Source organism: Macaca mulatta, chromosome 12 (assembly GCF_049350105.2).
Source record: "Macaca mulatta isolate MMU2019108-1 chromosome 12, T2T-MMU8v2.0, whole genome shotgun sequence".
Taxonomy (NCBI): domain Eukaryota; kingdom Metazoa; phylum Chordata; class Mammalia; order Primates; family Cercopithecidae; genus Macaca; species Macaca mulatta.
In genome coordinates this window covers 9,776,936-9,802,631 of record NC_133417.1, presented here as the reverse complement: position 1 = coordinate 9,802,631, position 25,696 = coordinate 9,776,936, and the positions used below count along the sequence as shown (strand labels likewise).

The 25,696-nt window shown below is 39.7% G+C and overlaps 1 protein-coding gene across 20 annotated transcripts in view; it reads right to left on the bottom strand.

Moving 5' to 3' along the window:
* IWS1 (interacts with SUPT6H, CTD assembly factor 1) overlaps positions 1 to 25,696 on the bottom strand; it is a 107,069-nt gene that overhangs the window by 59,539 nt on the left and 21,834 nt on the right. For 7 of the 20 annotated variants that reach the window (XM_077956771.1, XM_015109845.3, XM_077956767.1 and 4 more), the window contains exons 3-13: positions 24,033 to 25,101; positions 22,769 to 22,958; positions 22,201 to 22,258; positions 17,800 to 17,897; positions 15,369 to 15,519; positions 14,236 to 14,318; positions 12,632 to 12,761; positions 11,294 to 11,411; positions 9,143 to 9,254; positions 8,489 to 8,545; positions 5,871 to 5,982 (exon numbers count right to left, since the gene is read on the bottom strand). In XM_077956771.1, coding sequence (XP_077812897.1) covers positions 5,871 to 5,982; positions 8,489 to 8,545; positions 9,143 to 9,254; positions 11,294 to 11,411; positions 12,632 to 12,761; positions 14,236 to 14,318; positions 15,369 to 15,519; positions 17,800 to 17,897; positions 22,201 to 22,258; positions 22,769 to 22,958; positions 24,033 to 25,101 — 2,178 coding nt within the window. Of the gene's footprint in view, positions 1 to 650; positions 1,017 to 5,195; positions 5,356 to 5,870; positions 5,983 to 8,488; positions 8,546 to 9,128; positions 9,255 to 11,293; positions 11,412 to 12,631; positions 12,762 to 14,235; positions 14,319 to 15,368; positions 15,520 to 17,799; positions 17,898 to 22,200; positions 22,259 to 22,768; positions 22,959 to 24,032; positions 25,102 to 25,696 lie in introns of those variants that run through there. The other 13 variants (XM_015109846.3, XM_028830618.2, XM_077956774.1 and 10 more) reach the window with 10 other exon arrangements.

Sequence of the window (25,696 nt, the reverse complement as noted above, 5' to 3'; positions counted from 1 at the left end):
GGGGTTCCCATAAACCTCTCAGGTTTAAGAACTTGCTAAAATGACTGACAGAACTCAGGAAAGCACTATGCTTCCCTAGAAAACACTATGATTAGTTTTACTATAGAAGATATGAATTAGGAGGGCCAGTCAAATGAAGGGATACATCGGGGAAGGTCTGGGAGGGAAGGCAGAGCTTCTGTGCCCCTGTCCCCAGAGAGGGGAATCCTTTCCCTCCCAGCACACCAATGCCTTCACCAACCAAGAAGCTTCATTGAACTGTGGGGTCCAGAGCTCCTCATCAGGTCCCATTTTGCAGGCATGGGTGACTACATCAAACAGGTCACTGACTGTGTCTCAATCTCTCAGGTCCCTCTGTAGTAGGTTTCTGGTTACCAGCCTACATCCTAAAACCCACCACACAGTCACCTCATTAGCATAACAGAGACACTCTATCACTCAGGAAACCACAAGGGTTTTAGACATTCCTTGCCAGCAACCAGGGGCAAAGGCCAGATAAATTCCTCATTATACCACGATCAGGCAGGATTGAACCTCTAAAGGTCACAAACCCCTGTAATATCGTAAGGTTTGTTCCCACACAATGAGAAACAATCTTTGCCCCTATTAAGAATGCATCCTCTAAGAAATGAAGAGACAGCCCCCCGAAATGAGAATGAAATTTTATTGTGTAAAGTTTATAGAAGTATGACTAGTATTCCTCTGTACGAAGTACACAACAAACAGTTTTAAATATAACTGAGAGAAATGCGAGTCCTATGACAACATTTGATACACACGGAACCATTGACAGACACACTAAAAATGTTTTAAAATATCTTCTTTCTCCAAAGAGTCCATTGCGCATTTCTCAGAGTAGAGACGGGGACACATTCCAGGCAAGGTCACAATGGCATTTTGTTGCCCTCAATGCTGATTTTCACTGCGTGGGCAGATCTGCTTTTTTTCCTGATATCTGTGAACTTTCTCATCTGTTTATCCAGTCGACTGATACCCTTCTTGGAGGTCGCCTGAAACTAAGAGTGAGGGAAAAATTAAAGAGCAAACTACTGAAATACATAAGTCTAGTTTTGTCTTTCATCTTCTTATAACTGAAAGTTAGCAACCAGAAGAGCTCCTAGCTCTAGAATAACCAGAACGTGTGTTGATGACCTCAAGAACAGAGCCTACAGACTGTTCTAATAGTATAATAAGAAACGCATATTAAACTCTCAATGAAGAATAATTCTGTTGTCTGTGCTTTATTTTTAATTTTGCTGCAGTCCATGGAGGTCTCCTAGATGGGAGAAAGGGGGGGAAACAAACTGATTCTCCGTATTCCATCATGTACATTACATTTTAACTGCATGCTTCTCCCTTTCGAAGACCAAATGTGGCGCTAACCACTTGACATACACTTTCAAACAGTGCTGGCATAAAAAAGAATGACCTAAAACAAAGTCAAGTCAGCTGAGAAAAAGCCTTAAGCGTAATAAATGAGGTTAGATGATTAGTAAAGTGAACCCCTAAGTGCGGGAGCTCTTGAGTTTTTAGACTTGGGGTGAATCCCTGCTCTGATGCAGTGACTTCTGTGACCCTGGGCAAAGCACACCCATGGTAGGTCCTCTTTCCAGAACTGCTGAGAGAAGGAAATGAGATAGTGATGTCAGATCCAAGCACAGAGGCTGAGCACATATAGTCAGTGTACAAAATAGTAGGAGCTATTACTATTTTACTATTTTACTACTTCACAAGCAACTAGATTACATTAAGTATACTTGACACAAAAAGAATATTAAGTCTACCCACTTGCCCTTTATGTTTAAAGGTTTGGTTTGGGGGCTATTTTATATTGAAAATACTGTCTTGCAAAGATGTGGTCTCCAAGAAACTGCCATCTTTTAGAAATGCTAGAAAGGTTTGCCGACTCTGTTGTAAAACAATTTAGATGTTTAAGAATGGTGAGTGCTTAAAAAGAGATGGGTTGGCCGGGCGCGGTGGCTCAAGCCTGTAATCCCAGCACTTTGGGAGGCCGAGACGGGCGGATCACGAGGTCAGGAGATCGAGACCATCCTGGCTAACACGGTGAAACCCCGTCTCTACTAAAAAATATAAAAAACTAGCCGGGCAAGGTGGCAGGCGCCTGTAGTCCCAGCTACTCGGGAGGCTGAGGCAGGAGAATGGCGTAAACCCAGGAGGCGGAGCTTGCAGTGAGCTGAGATCCGGCCACTGCACTCCAGCCTGGGCGACAGAGCGAGACTCCGTCTCAAAAAAAAAAAAGAGATGGGTTTTTCTAATTCTTCTCCCCATACGTTTACTACTGAATCACCTCTGAAACTCAATTCAAAAGAATGCTAAAATAAGGTGGGGCCTGGGAGACACTCTGGGGTCAATACCAGCTTGGTGGGCTTCTTTCCTGTCCGGTAGCCTTCCAAATCTTATCCTACCTCTGGACCCAGCCTCAACCCCAACATGAAGCCAGCTGAGCACTAGGCAAGGAACTCGAAGTCATTCTTGATGAAGAGCCATGTTGACCTATCTTTCTAGGAATATCTCAATTCAAATATTACTCTGTATCAGTCTCAATACTTGGTATTAGTACTCTGAGTAAGCATAAAAAGTGTCAGGTGAGAAAGAGCTATGCCACCATCGCACTATCTCCCGGATCTCCTGGACAGTCCCATATATCTGACTTCCTTTCAGAGGATGTGCCGTGATCTTAGTACTTGTACTCGGTCAACATCGGAAGCTTTACCTGCTCAAATCTCTGCCAACTACACAATTCCCAGCAGCTCCACACACTAATTGGACTCTCCTTCGCCTACTCCCAGGACCCTCACTAACTGTCTAAGCCCTGATGGATCCGTCTAGCCTCAGCAATCAGGACACACCCGGACCAGTGGGTTACAAAATACATGACTGGTAGTTGCAGATGCCTAGTTACCCCAAGTTTGAAAAGACAGACCATAGTACCTCACACACCGAGTTCAATGATCTCCCTCCAGATTCATCAAGGGAACACTACACTTCCTTAGAAAGTCAGAGTGTGTGCTACACTGCTTCACCAGAACAAGACCAAAAGCAGCTTCAATTATGGCACAACTGTGTGAAGCCACAGTGCGAAATCACTCAAGAATGCTTACTCAAATGGATTTTTACCATGGTAAATAAAAAACCCAACAAGGTATAAAAGAATATGATCACAATGTCTCTTGGGAAAAAAACAAACAAACAAACAAACAAAAACCCAGTAATATTGTCTATGCATACATATTAAAAAAAAAAAGACATAATCTAAAATGTTAACGTTAAGTTGAAGTAGTATTACACATGGCACTAATTTTGTCTGTTTTCTGTATTTTTAAAAGTTCATGAAAAAATAGCCATTGCTTTTGTCATTTTACTGTTATTTAAAAAGTATTCCATGGAGTAAATGAACATATAAAAAATACAATGTAGCACAGGTTACTACATTATTTAGGAGTAAAAAATCAGAAACCATAAAGGAATGAATAAACACATTATATTCATGGCCGGGCATGGTGGCTCCCGCCCGTAAGGCCAGAGGATCGCTTGAGACCAGCTTGAACAAGATGGTGAGACCATCTCTACAAAGAAATAAAATACGTAATAAAAAAAAAGCAAATTATAATTTGGTCATTTTCTGTGGGTGTGTACGTGTGTGTGTGTGTGTGTATTTTTTCTTTCTTTCTAGAGATAGGGTCTCATTCTGTTGCCCAGGCTGGAGTGCAATGGCAGGATTCTAGCTCACTGCAGCCTCAAACTCCTGGGCTCAAGTGATTCTCCCACCTCACCCTCCCAAGAAGCTAGGACTACAGGTGCATGCCACCATGCCTGGCTAATTTTTTAATTTTTTGGTAGAGATGGAGTCTTGCTATGTTGTCCAGGCTGATATTTAGTATAATTTTAATTAATGTCATCAGTAGAAAAAAAGACAACAAATATGTCAAACTGCTTTTGAATGCTAGGACCGTGAATAATTTTTCTCTTAGTACCTAAAAATTTTCTATAATTATAAAAACTAAGTTCAAGGCATATCTGGAAATACATTTAAAACCTCAAATTGTTGGCCAAGCACGGTGGCTCACGCCTTAATCCCAGCACTTTGGGAGGCCGAGGCAGGCAGATCACTAGGTCAGGAGATTGAGACCATCCTGGCTAACACAGTGAAACCCCATCTCTACCAAAAATACAAAAAATTAGCTGGGCGTGGTGGCGGGCCAGCTGCTTGGGAGGCTGAGGCAGAAGAATGGTGTGAACCCAGGAGGCGGAGCTTGCAGTGAGCAGAGATCGCGCCACTGCACTCCAGCCTGGGCGACAGAACAAGACTCGTCTCGAAAAAGGACAGAAGGGCAAAAAAGAAATGGGTGCAGAGGACATGGAGAGGTGGTCAGGGACATGGATATGGGCACGAGTAAGAAAGAAGAAAAGGAGAGAGAGGAGGAAGTTCTTGGCACAGAACTAGTCCTTCTCTACCCTTGATTTATTCTCAAGAAATAAGAAAGTACATTTTGTTTTGATAGTCACTTAACAGCAACATGAACTGGCAGGTAGGAGAGCGGAGTCAGTGGAAACAGCTGCCAAAGCAGGGGTCATGGAGAAGCGCAAAAGGCAGGCAACACACAGACTGTATGTACTCCACAACAAAGGTGCCACTATTAATCTCAAAGCACAGCGGATCAGTGAGTCGGGCTTATGAACGTTCCAAAGTCTTTTTCATTTCTGACCACATTGTGAGTATGGGTTAATCAAATTCATCTCCTAAATATTTAGTGTAAGGCTTTATGCAATGAGTCCTCAAATGCATGTTGCTGAGCCACTGACAGCAGGAAAACAAGCTACTTCCCACCGAGAAGCCGCTAACCAGTTTACAGCCTGTAACACATATCACTGTAATTCTGGGTCCTAACAAAAACCTTTTTCATAAAAATGGGCACCAGTCAGGAAGACCCAAATGCATATTAGGGAAGTAATTATCTACTAGTCTCTAGGATACTGATAAAGAAAGGGGCTTCCATGTCAAAATTTCTAAATATTCAAGAGGCCTTGCACAGCCCAAGGTGCCTGTTAGGGTCATTATTTCGAAACTAAAAGCAGACGCGGCCTCTTCTGATTCAGAAAGCACACACACACACGTTTCACTCTGACCGCTGACAATTCAAGCCCATGCACAGTACATGCGTCCTTGGGAATACCTCTCGTGTACACACTCTGGCAGGGCCAGGCCTACAGGGGCATCCTGTTGCCTTCAATGCTGAACTTGACAGCACGATGCACTTTGCTGAGTCGTTTCTGTTCTGCAAATCGCCTCTTATGCTTTTCCAATCGGCTTAGGCCCTTTTTAAGAATACCGGGCTAGAGGCAGTAGTTTGATTGGAGAATAAAAAGAGATTACGGAGAAACACTGAAGATCTACTGAGCAGTATTTACAGTGATAACAGAGTAAGCATCTACCCTAATTATTGCCAACGGAATTGCTTAAACTGTCTAAGAGAAAGGGAGAGGTAGGTCTGCTGAAGCATGTAAGCTCTGTTTCTCATGGTTATTAAAAAAAAAAAATTCACTGTATCAGAATACACCAGGTTTCAATTTCAAGCCTCACTTGAAGGGATTAATAAAAACAAACTTCTCTACCTGATAATGTTGTATTAGGTCTGAAGAAAAGTTCATCAGCAATAAACTTTAATCCTGGGTAAGACTTTTCCTTTCTCTATTGCTCAATTTGTGGTTTGGCTAGATAAGCGACCAGAAAACAGTCCTCTCTGAATCAGACAAGCCTTAAGAGCTACAAGGGTTATTAACGCATGAAGTAAAGAGTAAAATAGTAATCTGCAGGTGAGATCCACCTTGCCGATCCTCCACTTGCTTACCCTGGATGACTCCATTTCCACATTCCATTTGGGCCTGACCACATAGTCCTTGTTTGAGGGCATTGGGACCCTTGCCCGGGCACAGAATCCAGGATCTCCAGGTCTAAGAGCCCTGAAAAAGGGAAGAGGAAGAGCATGTTGCTTATGTGGCCAACCACACTGGGGCACACAGGCCATTTCGCACTACTGTTTCTACATCCACCCATTCAGCTGCAATGTTCGAAACTGCTCTGCTCCCCACCTCAGGTCACCCAATCCACCCTCTTGCCGCCTCTCAGCTAGCCTGTCACCACACACACTCCAGTGTGCATTCCTTGCTTCTCTTCCAAAGCCAACTTGCTCTGCATCTGCATGAATCATTTTCTCCTCTCCTCAGCTTCAGATATACTCATGCCCCTCTGCCTTCCAAGGCTAGTCCCACCAGCATGAATCCCTTTTTCTCTTGTCTAGTGGAGTCACTCATGAGTTCACTTGTGAGATGAGGAACTGTGAAGAACTGAGTCGTCAAATGACCCCCCAAAACTCTCAGTATGCCCATAAAGTAGTTTTTCAATATACAACTCCTACAGTAATTTTTAATGTTTATTTTTGTAAAAATCTTTTGAAGATAATTACAGATTCAAATGAAGTTGTAAGAAATGATACAGAGAGAGATCCAATGTCTCTCCCAATAGTAACAACTTGCAAATCTACAGTATAGTATCACAACCAGGATACTGATGTTGATACAGTACACAGATCTCATTTACACTTCCCCAGTTTCACTTGCACTCATTTATGTGTATGTATTTAGTTCTATGCAAATCCATGGGCAACCATGCTAGACTAAAATAAGATTACTAACCTTCCAAAGTAAAGCCTATCTATAGATGCCTGGGCATTCAAACCATTCAGCCTTTAGGTAACTAGTAAAGAGCGGATCTATGTGTGTCTATTGGGGATGGGGAGAGAAGGGTAAAAAATTCTCAATTGTTTCTATTCTCTTGTACAGTTTACCGCATTTTTAACCTTAGACTTTTTCTTTTTTTTGAGACAGAGTCTCGCTCTGTTGCCCAGGCTAGAGTGCAGTGGCATGATCTGAGCTCATGCAAGCTCCGCCTCCCAGGTTTGTGCCATTCTCCTGCCTCAGCCTCCCAAGTAGCTGGGACTACAGGTGCCGCCACCACGCCCAGCTAATTTTTTGTATTTTTAGTACAGATGGGGTCTCTCCATGTTAGCCAGGATGGTCTCGATCTCCTGACCTCCTGATCCGCCTGCCTCAGCCTCCCAAAGTATTGGGATTATAGGCGTGAGCCACCGTGCCCAGCCAACCTTAAATTTTTATAACCTTCATATACGTATGAACAGGTTAATTGGCTTGCCAAGAAAATTCCCTGTAACTCTTACTTTCCTTCTGAAGCACGGCCTCATCATCAACTTCCTTCTAAAACAAACTTGCTTCCTCTGGCTCATCCCCTATTCTCCTCTTGCAATCTGGATGCTGCCTGACTACCAACTCACCTGCACAAAGCCCTCTGCAGCACCTGCCACTGGCCCATGCTTTTGCCATTGCCACCGCCAGCTCAGCCTCATTCCCCTCCAGGCTCTGCTCCAACACATAGGACCACAGCTGCTCATTCACCTTCACTGGCTACTCTGCCTGGCTATGCCCCCTTTCAAAATGGTTTAGTTCATTTCTTACTCTATACTTTCTTGACTGAACAATCTTTTCTATGGAGAGAACCATCAAATCTAGGTCTCTAGCCCAAACATCTCTTTACAAGTTCTAGACCCATAATATTTATAGGACTATCTCATTGGGCATCTCACATTTAATATGCTCAAAAGAGAACTTGCCTGTTTCCTCAAATCCACTTCTCCCTCCATTTTGGTGAAAGGTAATGACACTGTCTCAGCACTTAGGTTAAAATTTTGGCTGAAGTCTTTAACTCTAGACATCTTCTCTCCCACTAAGTCACCAACATATGACAGCTTTGCCTCTGCAGTATCTTCTCACCCCTCTGTTCCCCCACTACCACCTCTGTTTAGCTGTACCACTGCCTCAGTCCCACTGCCCTCCAACCCATCCTACACGATGCCATTGGCATCAGCATCCTAAATCAAATCAAACCAGATGGCTTCACATCCAGTCTCAAAAACTTTCTGTGGAATCACAAGGCATGCAAAAATTCCTCATCTTGATTCAAAGCCCTTCACTGGTCTATTATTTCCAACCTTATCAGGCCCCATACTACTGTCCAACCCCTTCAGTCTACTTGTCATTCCAAACACAGACCTGGCACACTTACCCCATGGCTTTACCGAAGACCTCCCTTTGCCTATCATCCTTGTAAAGACTTATACTTTTTGAGAGCATAGACTATTTTTGTTTTTAAATTCTCAGATCACAACAAGGAATCTAGCACTTAGCAAGCAGCAAAAAAATCTTTGAATGTTTTCTCAATTTTCCTTACATCCCCAGAGTACCCAATACAATGCTTTGTAGATACTAAACGTTAAAATGAAAGTCACCTCCAGTGAATGAGAACATAACATCATTTCATTTACTACTTTTCTTAAAGCAGCAGACGGAAATTCTCTACATAGTCTAGGAAGAAGACTTAACATTAAAGCCTTACTTCTCCTCTCCTGTCAGCACCTTTTCCAGGTCTCTTCTGGGTGTCTGACCACCAGTGCTGGAAAAAAGTAAACAAGGAGATACCAGGAATATTAGAACCTAATATTGCTCAGAAAAAGAGCAAACTAAAATATCAAACTTAGACCATAACTATTAATAGCTCTTTTACGATGGATCAGGGAAAATAACTCCTAATCTTTAAAAAGTACTACTCATTTTAGTATTCATCTGCATAACAGGTTTCCTTGTGGGTGAGCCGTAATTGCCATATTTGTAACTAATGACCCTGTCCTCCTAGATGCAACTGTATGTCCACTATATTGATACAAACCAAACCTGTAACATTTTTTATTCTAGGAACTCAGAAATGGGACCCAGAAAGTTGTTTTCTGCAGGTGGCTGGAACACAAGCAATCAGTACCGTTAAAGAGGCTCTGTTCCAACAAACTGACCCAGAAAGGTCTGGTTAGGAGGACAGGACCCTGACTATACACTATCACATTTAAACTAAAAGGATATTGTGCATTATGTAGATATATCAAGCTGAGAGGAAAGGAAATTCTATCATCTTGCAGCTTTCCTAATGATCTTACTTAAAACTGAGTTACTACAACAATAACATGTATTCCACTTACTCATACCTGTTCCCTCATACCTGTTCATTCTTCGTCGTTGAGGCATCTGTTCTAGATCTCTCTGCTCCCTTTCTTCTCTTGTCATTCCTTTGTAGTTGGAGGTAAGACCAAATATAGGCCTAGACCACTCATCTGTAGTAAGAAAAAAATCAATTATTTTGCCCATAAAATTGCATTTCCTCTACCATTTTTTTCAAATAATTGCACCCTAGTGTGAGGGGATATTCTAGACATTTAGAATATTCTTTCCTTGAAGAGCCCATTATTTCAGAAGAATTTATAGGATAAACAAAGCAAAATGCCAGTATCGTGACTAACTCTGGCTGATTCAGAAAATTTAATGTAAAAGATCACCACAGAGATTTAAAGAAAGTAACATGTGACACACTTTGATAGTCAACAATTAGCTGGATTGACATTTCATAAAAGACATTTATTTAAAATTTTTATTTATTTTAAAAGGTAAACTAATTTCTAAGTTTACTGGAAATACAAAGTCTTGAAATTCTGCTTTCTTATCCTAACCCAAAACAAGCTCCCTCACCACTACCTTACAAAATGGTCTATATCTGTAAAAACTACAGTTTAACAGTATGGATGGAGACTCTATACTTCATTAAGTCTAATGTAGCTGCTACAATGACCATGAAAGAAAGTACATGCCACTGTTCAGTCAGTCAAAGTCCAGGAGCCAACTGATGCCTTTGTTCTGAGACATAATGTAGCTTACCGCTACATTTAATACACTATACAAATAAGAAAGGACCTTTATAGACCGAACATGGGTGCTGTCACACAAAGAAGGAAGCAGGGGTTCTCAGGGGTCTATAATCTTTTAAAATCGCCCCACTGACCCCACTTATGGATTCAGAATCACCGCTGTAGTGAGTCATGGACACCAGTAGGGATATTCTGCTTTTCTCAGTCTGGGGCAAAAAAAGAAAGTCGCAAACCCACTGCATAAAAGCACCAAAAGTTTCTCACTTAACAGGCGGTAAACTGCAGACTACTAACAAGATCAAAGACAGTAGTATATCTCTGTTTTATAGAAGAAATTTACATTTCTCTAAAAGCTTTTGACAAACTTAGCAATTCAAAAGAAAAATAATTATTATATTCAAATGTAGTAGTTACTTTTTCAATCTAGCCTTGAAATTCTTAAAATTCCTTTTCAACATGGAGCATAGGAAGAGTTAAGAAGGATAACAAAAATGAACACGGGTTTCATTCTTAAAACTGGATAATTTCACAAACAATATGCTTGATCACATAAATTTTGGTTTAGACTTCTCTGGATTTCTCTGGCATCATTAAATAAGAACGTGCAAAAAGGTTCTGGAGACCAATGTGCAAGCAACAACAACAACGGGGGCTGCTTCTTGAGTACTTACTATGTGCCAGGCACCATGCTTTAGACACAACCTCTCATTTAATCTTTAAAGTCACCCAGAAGAAAACACATAATTATCTCAATTTTACAGAGCACAAATCACTCGCTAAGGAAGCGCAGTAAGGTAGGTGGTGGATTCATGATCTGAATCCAGGTAATATCAACACCACAGCCTGCAATCTAACCCCTCTCTCTCCATGCTCTCGACCCATGACTAGAAAACGCATACTTTTTACTTGCGATTTTTTTTTTTTTTTTGGAGACTGAGTCTCACTCTTGTTGCCCAGGCTGGAGTGCAGTGGCGCGATCTCGGCTCAGTGCAAGCTCCACCTCCTGGGTTCCAGTGATTCTCCTGCCTCAGCCTCCCATGTAGCTGGGACTACAGGTGCGTGCCACCTCGCCCGGCTAATTTTTTGTATTTTTAGTAGAGACGGGGTTTCACCGTGTTAGCCAGGATGGTCTTGATCTCCTGACCTTGTGATCCACCCACCTCAGCCTCCAAAGTGCTGGGATTACAGGCATTAAGCCACTGCACCCAGCCTTACTTGCTATTTTTAATAATGAATAGTATACTTAATTATACTTAGAAGGTTTGTTTTGTTTTGTTTTTTTAAAGTCTAAAAGAAAAGGCTGGTGCCTGTAAGAAGCTATTCAAAAATTTCTATTCCACTTTACTGACTCATTCAAAACAAATACTAGTAAAAATACAGCTTTTATATATACGCATCTCTCTCTTATCTACAGACATAAACACAACAAACGAAAAGGAAAATTTACATACTGATTAATTTCCCTGCCATGTCCTTGTTGGACCTTGATTCCTTGGGGTGTTTATAGAGATACATCACTGCTCGTCCAATCCCACTATGCTTCAGGGTCTCCTGGCTCACACTAGGCAGCTGGGGAACATAAACACATACACACACATTAATCACTCAGAAGCTGGGGGTCTTGCTAATCTATACTAGAGACCTGGCGCCTTCACAATAGTATAAATAAAAAATTCCATTTTCAGGATCCACAGAAATAGAGCACAAAGATAACTTTGTGTCCACATCAAAAGTTCAGAGTTCAGGCCGGGCACGGTGGCTCACGCTTGTAATCCCAGCACTTTGGGAGGCTGAGGCGGGTGGATCACCTGAGGTCAGGAGTTCAAGACCAGCCTGGCCATCATGTGGTGAAACCCCATCTCTACTAAAAATACAAAAAGTGGCCGGGTGTGGTGGTGGCTGCCTGTAATCCCAGCTACTCGGGAGGCTGAGGCAGGAGAATCACTTGAACCTAGGAGGCGGAGGTTGCAGTGAGCCGAGATCGTGCCACTGTACTCCAGCCTGGGAACCAGAAGCGAAACTCCATCTCAAAAACAAAACAAAACAAAACAAAAACAAACAAAAACAACAACAACAAAAAAGGTTAAGAGTTCAGTATTACAGCTGAGTTGAAGTAAAACCTAACAATGTGAGAAAGTATGAACTAAGCATACTTAGAGGTTAGCAGTTTAATACAGGAGCCAGCATAGGCCTCAGAATCCAACAGACCTAAGACTGAACCCAAACACAGCCACCTTCTAGCTATGTGACCTTGACAAGTCATTTAACTTCTCTGAATCTAATTCCCTCATCTGTAAAATGGAAATACTACACCTACCTTGTCAGTTTACTGTGAGGAAGAAACGAACCAATACATATATAAAGCACCTGGCACAGTGCGTGGCATAGGAGACTCCTTGGGAATTGCTTCAGAAGTTAAATAGCTCAACCAAGGTGTCACAACTACGTAAGGTGGCCCAGCTCAAGGTTCAAATGCAGGTTCCTATGACTCTGAATTTGGTGTTCATTCTACGCCACGTCTCCCCAGAACTTGCCCACTACTGTACTACTCTTCTCAGCCACATCACAGCTGCTCTAAGATCTTTTCCCTGCAATGCAATAGTTATATGAATTTTTATAAGGTCTTCCCTTTCACGCTCATTTTACTAGATATGTTCCTTTTTTCCAACCCCTCTTCGGGCAGGCTGTAGCAGAGAGAACATACACAAACACTGTAAACTACACAGGTTATGACCACACAGGCCACAATAGATAATTAATAAAGAACAGTCAGATGATCTGCCTCTAACCTCTTGCAGGATCTTCAGCAGCTCCTCCCGGATCTTGAGTGCAGGCAAGCTCCTGTCTGGTAGGGGTGAGAGCCATTCTTTGATGGCAGACATCACACCGCTGTCAATGAATGTTTCTTTAAGGTCCTGCCTGCAGTAATAACAAGAATTTTTAAAAATTCCGTGAACCTTGGTTCTACTGTATCTTCTGACTTTTCCTACATATTTAGTGATGTTTCTAAAAACTGCTTTAAAAAAGTTATTCATATAAATTTGGTATTTACTGAACACCATTCTGGTTTCAAAAGCAGTGTGACATTTAGTTCTTATCTTCCAGAAACGCATATACCTGACAAAAAATGATTTGCTGAAAACAAAACAAACTCAAGTTACACAAGATAAATTAATGCTGATATGAATGGTACAGACAGTAAGAACAATTAACTCCAATCATTTCAACTAAAAAAAAAAACGTTCAATCTATCGAAATAGTGATTATTGAAAAATTGTACATGGTGGCGAACCCAGAATTGCTATTCTCTGCAGGACACCAATGAGACTAGCACTCTACTGGCAGGACAGAAAACAAACAAACAAACACAAAACACCCTCAGTAAAATAATACTTAAATTCCATTTTATGTACTAGAATCATTTATGTTAACAGAAAACAAGACATTATATACAAAAAAACCTGCCACAGATAGTTTTCCCTGTTAGAATAGAGGGAGAAATTTTCTGGTTACAGATGCTCTAGGCCATGCTGGTGGTGGCTCACTGATGCACCAATACATTTCCTCAGTCATCAAAAGCAGGCTATGGCTTAGTTCAAAGGGAAAGCAAGGTTGCTCAGAAATATGAGCAAATCGGGGCCCGGCGTGGTGACTCACACCTGTAATCCCATTCCAGTACTTTGACTTTCGGGTGTAGAGACAGGAAGATCACCTGAGCCCAGGAGTTCGAGACCAGCCTGGGCAACACAGCAAGATCCTGTCTCTAATTAAAAAACAAACAAACAAAAAAAAAGCAAATCAATGAAAAAAGTTAGAAACAAGGATCTACTCAAAAAGGGCATCATTACTTCAGAAGGACCAATAATTGTGACACATTAGAGTCATATAAGCCTTGGACAATGCAGCCTTCAGGTAGGGTCTTCCAAGATTTTCTGTTTTCCATCACACGGAGAAAACAAACGTAATTTTACCAGACCAAAAACTGCCTATAAAGAACAAAATTAGTGGCCAGGTGCAGTGGCTCCTGTCTGTAATTCCAGCACTTTGGGAGGATGAGGTGGGAGGATTACTTAAGCCCAGGAGTTCAAGACAAGCCTGGGCAACATAGCAAGAGCCTGTCTCTACCAAAAAACAAAAACAAAAACACACAAAATCAGTAGTTTCCAAGTTTTTCTTTCATTAGTATCAATTTTTTATTTGTTCTGTTTGCACCAGGCATCAAGGTTTAATAAAAGTTTATGAAGAAATATAATTTAGGAAATTTTATTCATTATCTTTCTGTGAACTGATAGAAGGCTATCATTATTTAGTATTCCTAGAACACCAGTACATCATTTGAATTATCATTCCATGAAAAAGGAAAAAGACATTTTAAAGAAAACAAAACACTTACTTCTTAAGGTGCATAACTACAGTAGGCAGTAAAGTTAATTTTTTCAGTGCCGGCTTTTTTTGATTGTTCAACTGTCTGTCTTCCTATTCAGAAAAAAATAAAGATTTTTTTTAAAAACAGTACTCATTGTTAATATTGAATTCACTGTAATTCTGAACCTTAAAATAAAATAACAGTTTTTCAAAGAAACAATTTTTCCTATAAGAAAGAGTAACTTAAGAATGGATCTTTTGCAGAGCACCAAGCTCTGTATCTATGTCAGTCAAACCCACAAAACTATTAGAATTGCCTTTAACAACTACAAGTTGAAAGAAACCATTTTAAGTTAGAATATTAGCATGATTGTCAAGTTTTCAGAGTTCATTAAAGGTACAAATTACAACTGGGAAATTTTGGTTTATGATACTAGGAACAATTTTCCAGGTGTGAGGTTATATGATATTGGAATATACTATATCAAAGAAGAGTTTCAGTATTTACTTGGGCAGTTTTTCCTATTTTTTTTTAGTTATGAAAAATTTCAAATTCTACAAATACAGAATGTAGAATAATATGCCTGTTGCATACATTTCAACAATTAAATACACACAACTAGTCTTCTTTTAGCTACTTTCCTCCATTCTTGAATTGTTTTGAAAGAAATGCTAGCCACAGATCATTGAATCCACTGCTGAACTCTCAGTAAGTGTCTCCAAAAGATCTGAAGTTGTTTTTTAAACATACTACTGGGCCAATTTTTGTAAGTTGAGCAGATTTTTACAATGCAATGGAAGAAGCCATGTCTTGATCAGGAGCAAGAGAACAACACATGAATTTGTAACACCTTTAATATATGAAGAAACTAAACTTTGTGGTGAACTAGCCACATCTGAGAACAAAACCATGCCCCATGAAACTAGCAAAGCCATTCACCTAAAACATTTCATTTTACTGAATATTTCATCTTTTCACTTTTTCTAAACATGTGACTAAAAAATTAAAATATTTCCATGATTAAAATTTAGAACAGTAAATGCTTTATTACAAAAAGCAAAGCATCTTAACTGTCATTTAAGGGTTAAGCATCAAAAAAAAGGCATCCAATAAACTCAGTGGGAGGAAAAGAAGGTGAACCTAGAAGCAACACAACTCACCTCAGCAGCTTCGTTCATCTTGACGATCATGGCGCTCACGACGTCGTCTGCGTCACTAATAAAGGTGCCACCATCACGGTTCCGTCTGCGCTTGCCACTCATGCTCTTTTTTCGCTGCAACATCATCTCAAAATCCGACAGAAAGTCCATACTAAAGCAGTAAACAAAAGCAAGTGAAATACAAGTTGTCTTTTAAATACACATTTACTTTCACCACAATTAAGAACACCAAATTTCTTAATTCTAACTCAATGAAGTGCTACCTTCTTTTAAAAGTGCAAGTACAGTCATGCGCCGCATAACGATGTTTCGGTCAATGACGAACTGCGAATACGACGGTGGCCATCCAGTAAGCTAAGGTTAACTTTTTATTGAAGAAAAAAATATTTTTTGTAAATTTAGTGTAGCCTAAGTGTACAGTGTTTATAAAGCCTATAGTAGTGTACAGTAATGTTCCAGGCCTTCACATTCACTCACCACTCACCCAGACCAAATTCCAGTCCTGCTTTCATTCATGCCAAGTACCTTAAACAGGTGTACCATATTTTATCTCACACACACACACATATATTTTAAAGAGTTGGGGTGTTGCTCTGTCACCCAGGCTGGAGTGCAGTGGCACAATCCTAGTTTACCGTAGCCTCAAACGCCTGGGCTCATCCTTCTACTTTAGCCTCCTGAATAGTTGAGACTACAGGCCCATACCACCATGCCTGGTTAATTTTTTAAATGTTTTGTAGAGACAGGGACTCACTATATGTCACCCAGGCTTGTCTTGAACTCCTGACCTCAAGTGATCCTCCTGCCTCAGCCTCCCAAAATGTTGAGATTACAGGCATAAGCCACCACGCCCAACTATACTGTATTTTAACTGTACCTTTTCTATGTTTAGATACACAAATAGCATCGTGTTACCACTGCCTACAGCATTCAGTACAGTAACATGCTGCACAGGTTTGTACCCTAGGAGCAATAGGCTTTACCATACAGCCGAGGTGGGTAGTAGGCAATACCATGTAGGTTTGTATAATACTATGATGTTCATACAACAGCAAAATCACCTAATGACACATTTTTCAGAATATATCCTGTTAAGCGACGCATGACTGTACTTACAACTTGCTATTAAAAGAACAGTTGATCCTAGACTTTATGTTCAATTCCTGTACTACCCTGTCATATATACACATGTAAATCACTAATAGCCCGGAACTTCTCATGCACTATATCCACACTTGCATCTATCGGTTTGAGAAAGTACATTTTAAGTTCCAATTGAGGGGACTCATTCAGCTTTAGTGGCACTGCCCTTTCTTGGACTAGGAAGGTGTTCATTATCTGAATGCTGTTGTCTTATACATCATGAGCAGAAAAAATGAAAAATAAGCTGCCGCTTTTCAGTGATAAGAAGTATAACTCTCAAAACATAATGAGAGATACACATGGAAATCTATAGGCTTGCTAAGCGCCTCAAACCTTTATGGCTTTCTTCAGAATCATTCCACTTAAAAAAGAGGAAGTTATTTTCTGCCACTATCATATCAATTCAATTTCCAGAAGTACTACCAGACTCATTCGGTTTAATTACTGCATGCCGCTAGGAATTCAAAATGAAACTACTTTTTAAAAACATCTTTACAACTGGAGGCCGGGCGCGGTGGCTCAAGCCTGTAATCCTAGCACTTTGGGAGGCCGAGACGGGCGGATCACGAGGTCAGGAGATCGAGACCATCCTGGCTAACACGGTGAAACCCCGTCTCTACTAAAAATACAAAAAATTAGCCGGGCGAGGTGGCGGGCGCCTGTAGTCCCAGCTACACGGGAGGCTGAGGCAGGAGAATAGCGTAAACCCGGGAGGCGGAGCTTGCAGTGAGCTGAGATCCGGCCACTGCACTCCAGCCCGGGCGACAGAGCGAGACTCCGTCTCAACAAAAAAAAAAAAAAAAAAAAAAAAAAAAAAAAAATCTTTACAACTGGAAAGAGTAACTAATCCTTGTATTACTGTATAACATCTTTTAAGATATCAGATTTTTCTGAACATAGATTCCAACTAGCTCAACAAAAGTAAGTGAAATATGGTCAAGTAATATTTTGTAGTTAAGATGTTAGACTTACTTCCCCTGCCCCATAAAATCAGCTTTTCTCTCAAAAAGGTATTTTTAAAATTAGGTTATTTTTCATAAGAGTTTATTTGGTGAACCATAAATTAAGTCTGGTGCCATATAAATACAACTCCACAAAGAAAGACATCTAAGCACAGGCTAAATGAAAACAAGTAACAACAGCAGGTAATTCACTGACAACACCGTAAATGGAGAAAAACAGGAATAGATCCACTCCTAAACTTAATCGGGAACCAAAATGAAAATTTAATAGTCTCTACCTTGATTTTTTAACTTCTCTTTAACAAATTCCTTAAAAACAAACTTACTGTTTTCCTCTCTTTATGTTATCATCAGAATCTGAATCTTCTGCTTCTTTTACCTGTGTTTCACTTTTTTCTTCTTCCAGATCTTCTTGGTTAAAACCCTAAATGCAAAATTATCACAACCTCCTTACAGATTTTCTTCTGTATTAAGTGTTCTTAGTATTTTGCATTTTTAAATTAATTCATTCACAAAGAACAAAAATTCAATAGATATCAAAAGGTACATAACAAAAGGTCCCTCTCCAGCCACTAGTGTTACTAGGTTTCTTGCATTTCCTTCCAGAAACAGTGTACATTTATATAAGCACTTCTACACACACTTCGCATCCTCTCTTGTTATACAAATGGAAGCATACTATTCAGAGTGGGTACGGATAATGCTCTGCATGTTCCAGATTTAAGAAAAGAATCTAGAGGCCAATGCATGTCAGTACTAAGTCTTGTCATTTTTTTCAAGGCTTTAGACTATTTCACAATATGGCTGTAACTATGATTTGTTCACTTATTTGCCTAGTCACATTTAGTTTTACGTATTTGAAATTGCGAAATACTTGCCAAACTGTATTCCATAGAGGTTATACCAATTATCTCACCAGCAAGCATGAGGACTCCTGTTCCCCTACGTCCTCACTACTATAGCAGGCTATCAAACATTGATATCCACCAATCTCTGGACGGAAAAACAAATCTCAGGGTAGTTTTATTTGCATTTTCTTACTATGGGGGTAACGTTGGGCATTTTTTCACATTTACAAAGCCATGTGTCATTCTTTCCCTGTGAACTCTGAATATCCTATGCGCATTTTTTGCTGGACTGTTCATCTTTTTATCACTATGTAAAATCTCTTTGAAAATTAGATATAGCCCTCTACAAGTGACAAGAACTGTACAATCCCCACATTTGTACAGTTTTTGTTTATGCTAATATTTGCCAGGCATAACTTTTCATTTTTATGTAAATGAAATGGCCAGTCTTTTCTTTATGGCGTCTACCTTTTGTGTTACACTTAGAGGCTTTCTCAGTGGCTCACCTAGTATATTGTTTTTCTCACTGAACTGAAACTATAACCAAGTTGATGTTAAGTCTCCAAAGTAGGTAAGTATACCTTATTCTTACAATATGGTGCTTAACTAAGTATGAGCTCCATGAAGGCAGTGTCCAAGCAGTCTCTGAAACATTTGTTGAATCAATTCTTCCTTTATATTTTCCTTAGGTTTACTTTCTTATTTCACTATTGTCCTGAATTTGATTCTAAATTCATCTACCTTCACTCTCTATTGCATTGGTTAAAAATAAGTATTGCTTTTTTAACCCAAGAACTATTTAAGCAGGCTTTAAGTTTCTGAGTGGCAAACAGATTGGAAAATATATACAGACACTTGATATATGACAAAGATGGCACTACAGAATAGTAGGAAAGGATGATCTTTTCAATAAATGGTGCTGGGTCAACTGGATACTCCAAATAAGGAAAAAAATCTTAACTTTTACCTCGTATCACATACGAAACCAATTTTAGGTGAATTATACAATTAAATGTGAAAGACTGAATAATCAAGCTTCTAGAAGGTAACTTGTATCTTCATGACCTTGGGGACAGGCAAAAATTCTTAGGCAGAATTCAGTTTTCACCATAAAGAAAAAGATTGGTAAATTTGATCCTATGTTAAAATTAAGCACTTTTGTTCATCAGAAGACTCCATGTTAAAGGAATGAATTTAAGATATTCTAAAAAAATTTAAAAGTTAAAAATTTTTTTTAAAAGACTCCATTAAGAAAGTGAAAAAGAAGTAACAAAATGAAAGGTATTTTTAACATTCATAACTGCCAAAAATGATTATATCTGGATTATATAGAGACTCGTCCCTGTTTTTTTCGGTCTGCTTCCTCTGTCAGTTACATTTCTCTTACATTATGGATTTGTCCATTTGTCTCTTTTCAGTTCTATCAATTTTTGATTTTTATGTGTGCATATATAAAGTCATGTTATTAGGTGCAAACAATTTTAAAATCTTTTTATCGATATAAAGTGACCTCTTTATCTCAAGTACTTTTTTTTTTTACCTTAATGTCTACCTCCCTCTTTTAAAATATTATAGATACCACACCAGTTTTCTTTTGGTCCATGTTTACATGAAGTCCCTTTTCATGTACCTTTATTTTCAGCTTTACCTTCTGTTTCAGACAAATCTCTTGAAAACAGTATTTGGCTGGTTTTTAAGATCCTGTCTGGCAATTGTTGTCCTTTAACTGGAACATTCAGTATTTACATTTAATTTAATTTCTGATATTATCAAAATTTAAATCCACTGTTTTACCATGTAATACTTTCTACTTTCTAACTGTCCCTTGTCCTATCGTTCTTTTCCTTTCCTGCTCATTTTCGACTGATTAGCTCTAGTTGTTCCATTTTTTCCCCCCTCTATTAGTTTAGAAATTACGCATTCCATTTTAGTCTTTTTAGTGGTCACTCTAGAAACTACAACACGCACCCTAACTTATCAGTTTACTAATGTACGTTCATAGACATTCGCAAAGGCCTGCGAGCACTTCAATTCCACGTATGCTCCCAATTCACTGCTGTCATGTTTTCATTTTATATATATTCCACATTAAACACATTTCATTTTGTATAGTCAATACTCATTTAGACTTATACACATACTTTTGTTGCTCTTTTCTCCCTCCTGCATCTCTAACCTTCCATCTGAGATCATTCTTTCTTGCATTTCTTTCCTTCTGTATTTCCTTCAGCTGGTACATTGTTAATTAATTCCCTCCTTATTTCATCTTCATTCCTGGAAAGTATTTTGGCTAAATTTAACGAAATTCTAGGTTTGCCATTAGTAGATTCTATTGTTTCTGTTGTGAAGTCAGCTATTAGTCTAATCGTTACTTTTCTGAATGTATTTTTTTTCCTGTGGCTTTTACACTTTCCTATTTTCGTTGGTTTCTTGCAGTTTTATTATGATGTAGTTAGGTGTAGATTTCTTTTTGTTTATCTTCCTTGCAATGTGTAGAACTTCTAGAATCTATGGTTTAGGTAACATTTCTTTTTAAAATACTGCTTCTGCTATACATGTAATTTTCCCTCTCCTTTCATTATTCCAGTATTTGTAAAAACTTTTCATATATAGTCTATGTCTTTTACTTTTTTCTATAACAGTATATTTCAAAGCTTCATTCTAGATCCCTCCTTCTAACCTATCTTCCAGTTCACTAATTTTCTTTTCAAGTATGTCTAATCTGTTGTTAAACTCAACCACTAAGTTTTCTGTTTTTTTTCTTCCCTCCTGCCCTGTTTTTCTTTTCAAACAGGACCTCACTATTTTGCCCTGGCTGGTTTCGAACTTCTGGGCTCCAACTACCCTCCCAGTTACCCGCCGAGTAACTGGGACTACCAGCTACTTGCACCTACCTGTCCACCAAGTTTTTAATTTCAGTTACTGTATTTTTATAGTTCTAAATTTCTACTTGGTTCTTTTCCAAATTTGCCTTCTCCTTTTTAAATTGTTTGCTCTGACATCTTTAATCTTGTTTCTTATCTCCCTGAACATATTTAAGGTGATATCTAAAATTCCTATATCTAGAGCTCTAAGTCTATTTCTATTGTCTGTCATTACTAGTTTCCTTTTAATGTTATTTTTGTATATTGTACTGTATATATGAAAAACTTAAACCACTGTCATCTTATTTCTGAGACTGAGGTTCTCTAGTCTGCCAGAAGATTCAAAGATGGCCTAAAATCTGAGCAAAGGCTATTTTACTTCCCCCTGAACCCAATGGTGCTGCTCTCTGAAGTCTCAATCCAGAGTATGGGGTTTACAAAGCCCCCTAACCTCAATAGGCCCCGAATTCTAAATTTTATCCCCAAGTCTTGAGGCTGTCAAAAATATGAGTAGCCTCTTGGCCTGACAGGTAAACACCCCCACAGAAAAAGCACTTCTAAACACTGAGTTACCACTTTAGGTTTCTCTTGGCTTAGTAATTCTTTGCTACTTTGTTCCTAGATAATGAGCAGATTTCTGTATATTTTGTCTAGCTTTCCTAGTTGTGCTTGGCAGAAGGGTTAGCGCAATCACCCAGAATGCCGTTGTGAAAATCGGAAGTTCCCCAATTACTGTGAATCTTGTCCTTTAGCATTATTAAGTGCCTTTCTTTGCCTCAATGTGTCCCTTCCCCCTTAATACAATTTTGCCCACTAGCTTCCTTTTATGCCTTTGTATATACCCGCTCATTTTACTTCCTGAATCCCTCTTCTAGATTTTTCTCCTGAATACATCGCAAAGATGTTTTTCTCTTGAATACATCCTACTTATTAGAATCATCTATAATTACATCACTGCCATAAAAACAACAAAAAAAGCACAGCCAAGGAGGAAATATTTCCATCTTATACTTACTGTAAATTCTTCTTCCTCTTCATCACCAGATTCTCCAAATATGTCTGCAATAAGATTTCTAGAAAGTAGACAAATATAAAAACATTCATTTGCTTTCTTCTCATTTGCATAGGAACCATTTTTTAAAAAATAGAATCTACATACAGTAAAATGTGCAGATCTTCAGTGTCCAGTTCAATGAGTTTTAACAAACGTATACACTCATGTAACCAGCACCCTATACACTCATGTAGCCTCCTGAGAAAGTTCTCTCATGGCCCCTTCTAGCTGGTCCCCTAATTTCAACATCCTAGAGACAACTGCCACCTTGACTTCCAACACCACAGATAAATTTCGCCTACTGAACTTCATGTAAATGGAATCACATATGTCCTCTTTGCTTTCTTTAACATGTTAATTCTGAGATGAATTCTGAGATTCACCCACATTGTAGTGTGTTCAGTTCAGGAACTAAAATACTAAATCCCCAAAGACATGCAATTAGGCAGGACATATTGTATTACAACACAGACCCCTCTGTACTGCCTAGTTAAGAACCCCCAAAAACTCATGTTACACTGTCACTTACTCTTCTTCATTGCCTGACTCACTGTCACTCCCAAACAGATCCTTCTCTTCATTTTTCTTATCAGACAATTCTTTCCCAGCTTCTTCCTCACTGTCAGATGCTATGGTCTTCTCTCTTTTGCCTGACTTGTCTGATACAGCATCACTGTCAGAGTCATCTGCATCAGAGACAACACGGCTCTTCTTTGCTGCTGTTGAAAAGAAAATCATCATTAATTTTATTTTATCATGGTCATTGTATTACCAAGCATAACAGATGCTTTAAAATAGCAGTATGTGGCAAAAAAAAAAAAAAAAAATCTCAATCAAAGGGCCTCCTGACACATGGTTTAGAATTTTTAAAATAACTAAATGGCTCATTTAGAGTCATCTTACAAATTTTCTGTTATTTTACTTAAGAAAAAGTGGCCAAAAGATGAAGAAAGATATCATCAACGTAAAAGCAGTCACCTTTCCTTTTGGGGAATCAAGAAAATTAAAACTAGATTGACGGGCAAAATTGGCATCCTTTCTATGCTGCCTAGTAGCAACTGAACTAAAAAGGACTACATATTTCTTTCTAGGAATAGTCTCCACGTTCCTCTATCATTGCTGGTCAGTTTCAAATTTCCCATCTTCCTTAACAAATCGGCAACATGTCTGGTACCTTTTCCTTCTCCTATAAGAACTGTCAGGTTATAATGAAATATGTCTTTTCCAAAGATAAGTTTCATAAAAAAGTAAACAAGTAAAACTTACTATCTGTGAAAATGGAGTCTTAGGTAGCGGCGGAGACTGAAACACTCCAGAGAGAGATGGTGTCTCTAAATAGAATCCCCTCAAAGTTTCCCTGTATCTGAATATTCAACAAGGTTTAACAACCGTGGGAGCTCAGTTACTGATTGGATGGGATCTAGTGAACTAAGTGTCAAAGAGACCCGCAGCTCACACTGAATACAGTTAGGGGTTTTCACGTAAACATTTTTCTTTGAAACATTACCTCTTCCAGTTTAAAACAAAGTCTGAGTATTTTATATTCCTATTGACATGCGGTTTATCACTTTGAGGCAGTCAGAGATTAATACATGCTAACAGAACTCAAAGGAAACTTACTATTAAGCTTAGCTAATGACAACCAGGGGAAATGAGTGTCCTAGTGATATTTTAGAATATTAAGCTGAGTAACAGACTACAGATCTGACATACCAAGAGGATACACTGTTCCACAGTTACAAGCTCACACAATGAATAAAGCCACTGATAAACAGCCCGAGGTAGTTCCTTACATGCTTTCTCTCCATCCTCACTATCGGAAAGCACCGCCGCCTTTCTCTTCGCTACTTTCTCCTCCTCGCCCTCTTTCTCATCTTCATCACTGTCCAGTTTTTGCTTTTTGGGTTCTTCCTCCTCACTATCAGAACTGTGAAACTTTTTTCTGTCCATATGGCTGTCTGAGTGGAAGGAGTCATTCTGCATTTCTGTATCCTCTCCCTTATTCTCCCTGTCGCTGTCATCATCTGACTCTGGCTTCTGTTTGTGTCTGGACGCATCCTCAGTTTCTGAGTCACTGGCAGGTCCCTTCCGAGGCCCCTCGCTCTCAGAGTCACTGACTCGGGGTTTGGGTAGCTCCTCGTTTTCAGAATCACTGGCCTGGTTCCTTGGGGGATCCTCACTTTCCGAATCACTGATTCGGGGTTTGGGAAGCTCTTCATTTTCTGAGTCAGTGGCCTGGTGCCTCGGAGGGTCCTCACTTTCGGAGTCACTGATACGAGGTTTGGGAAGCTCCTCGTTTTCAGAGTCACTGGCCTGGTGCCTGGGGGGTTCCTCACTTTCCGAATCACTGACCTGAGGTTTAGGAAGCTCCTCACTTTCAGAATCACTCATTCGAGGTTTGGGAGGCTCCTCATTTTCGGAGTCACTGGCTTGGTGCCTTGGGGGTTCCTCACTCTCAGAGTCACTGATTTGAGGTTTTAGAGCATCTTCTGTTTCAGAGTCACTAGCAGGACTCTTCTGGAGCTCCTCAATCTCAGAATCACTGGCGGGGTGCTTCCCAACATCTTCATTTTCTGAGTCACTTGCATGCCCATTAAGAAGCTCCTCATTTTCAGAGTCACTCCCAGGCAATTTCCTGGTCTCTTCACTCTCAGAGTCGCTCCCGTGCTGATTGACATCCTCATTTTCAGAATCGCTTGCGGGAGGCTCTGCACGTTCCTCAGATTCAGAGTCGCTGTCCTTTTGCCTATGAAGGTCCTCACTTTCAGAGTCACTAGCATTAAGATTTATGGGCTCATCATTCTCAGAGTCTATCACATGATGTCCTTTGGTGAGGCCATCTTCTCGATCACTAGGTTCATTCTGAAAAACAAAGTGAAAAAAAATTAGGAAAGTGCAAACAAACAAAAAACCCTTTAATAGTAAAACATTAAATTTTTTCAGTGATTTTTTTTTTTTTTTTTTTTTTTTGAGACAGAGTCTCGCTCTATTGCTGGAGTGCAGTGGCGCGGTCTTGGCTCACTGCAAGCTCTGCCTCCTGGGTTCACGCCATTCTCCTGCCTCAGCCTCCCAAGTAGCTGGGACTACAGGCGCCCGCCACCACGCCCGGCTAATTTTTTGTATTTTTAGTAGAGACGGGGTTTCACCGTGGTCTCGATCGCCTGACCTCATGATCCGCCCGCCTTGGCCTCCCGAAGTGCTGGGATTACAGGCACGAGCCACCGCACCCGGCCAATTTTTTAAAATATGAGAATATGTGCACCTAAATGGAGAATTCTTGTCCTATACCTATATAGAAATACCCCTACAGAAAGCCAATCTGTGAAATGGTTTTATCTGGATCCCCGAATGGGGAAATATAACCAGCCTTCATTAAAACAACTTTGCAAAGCATGCTCTCAGATTACTATAGAAAACTGACTGTGAAGAGCCAGATTTTTTTTTTTTTAAAAAAGGC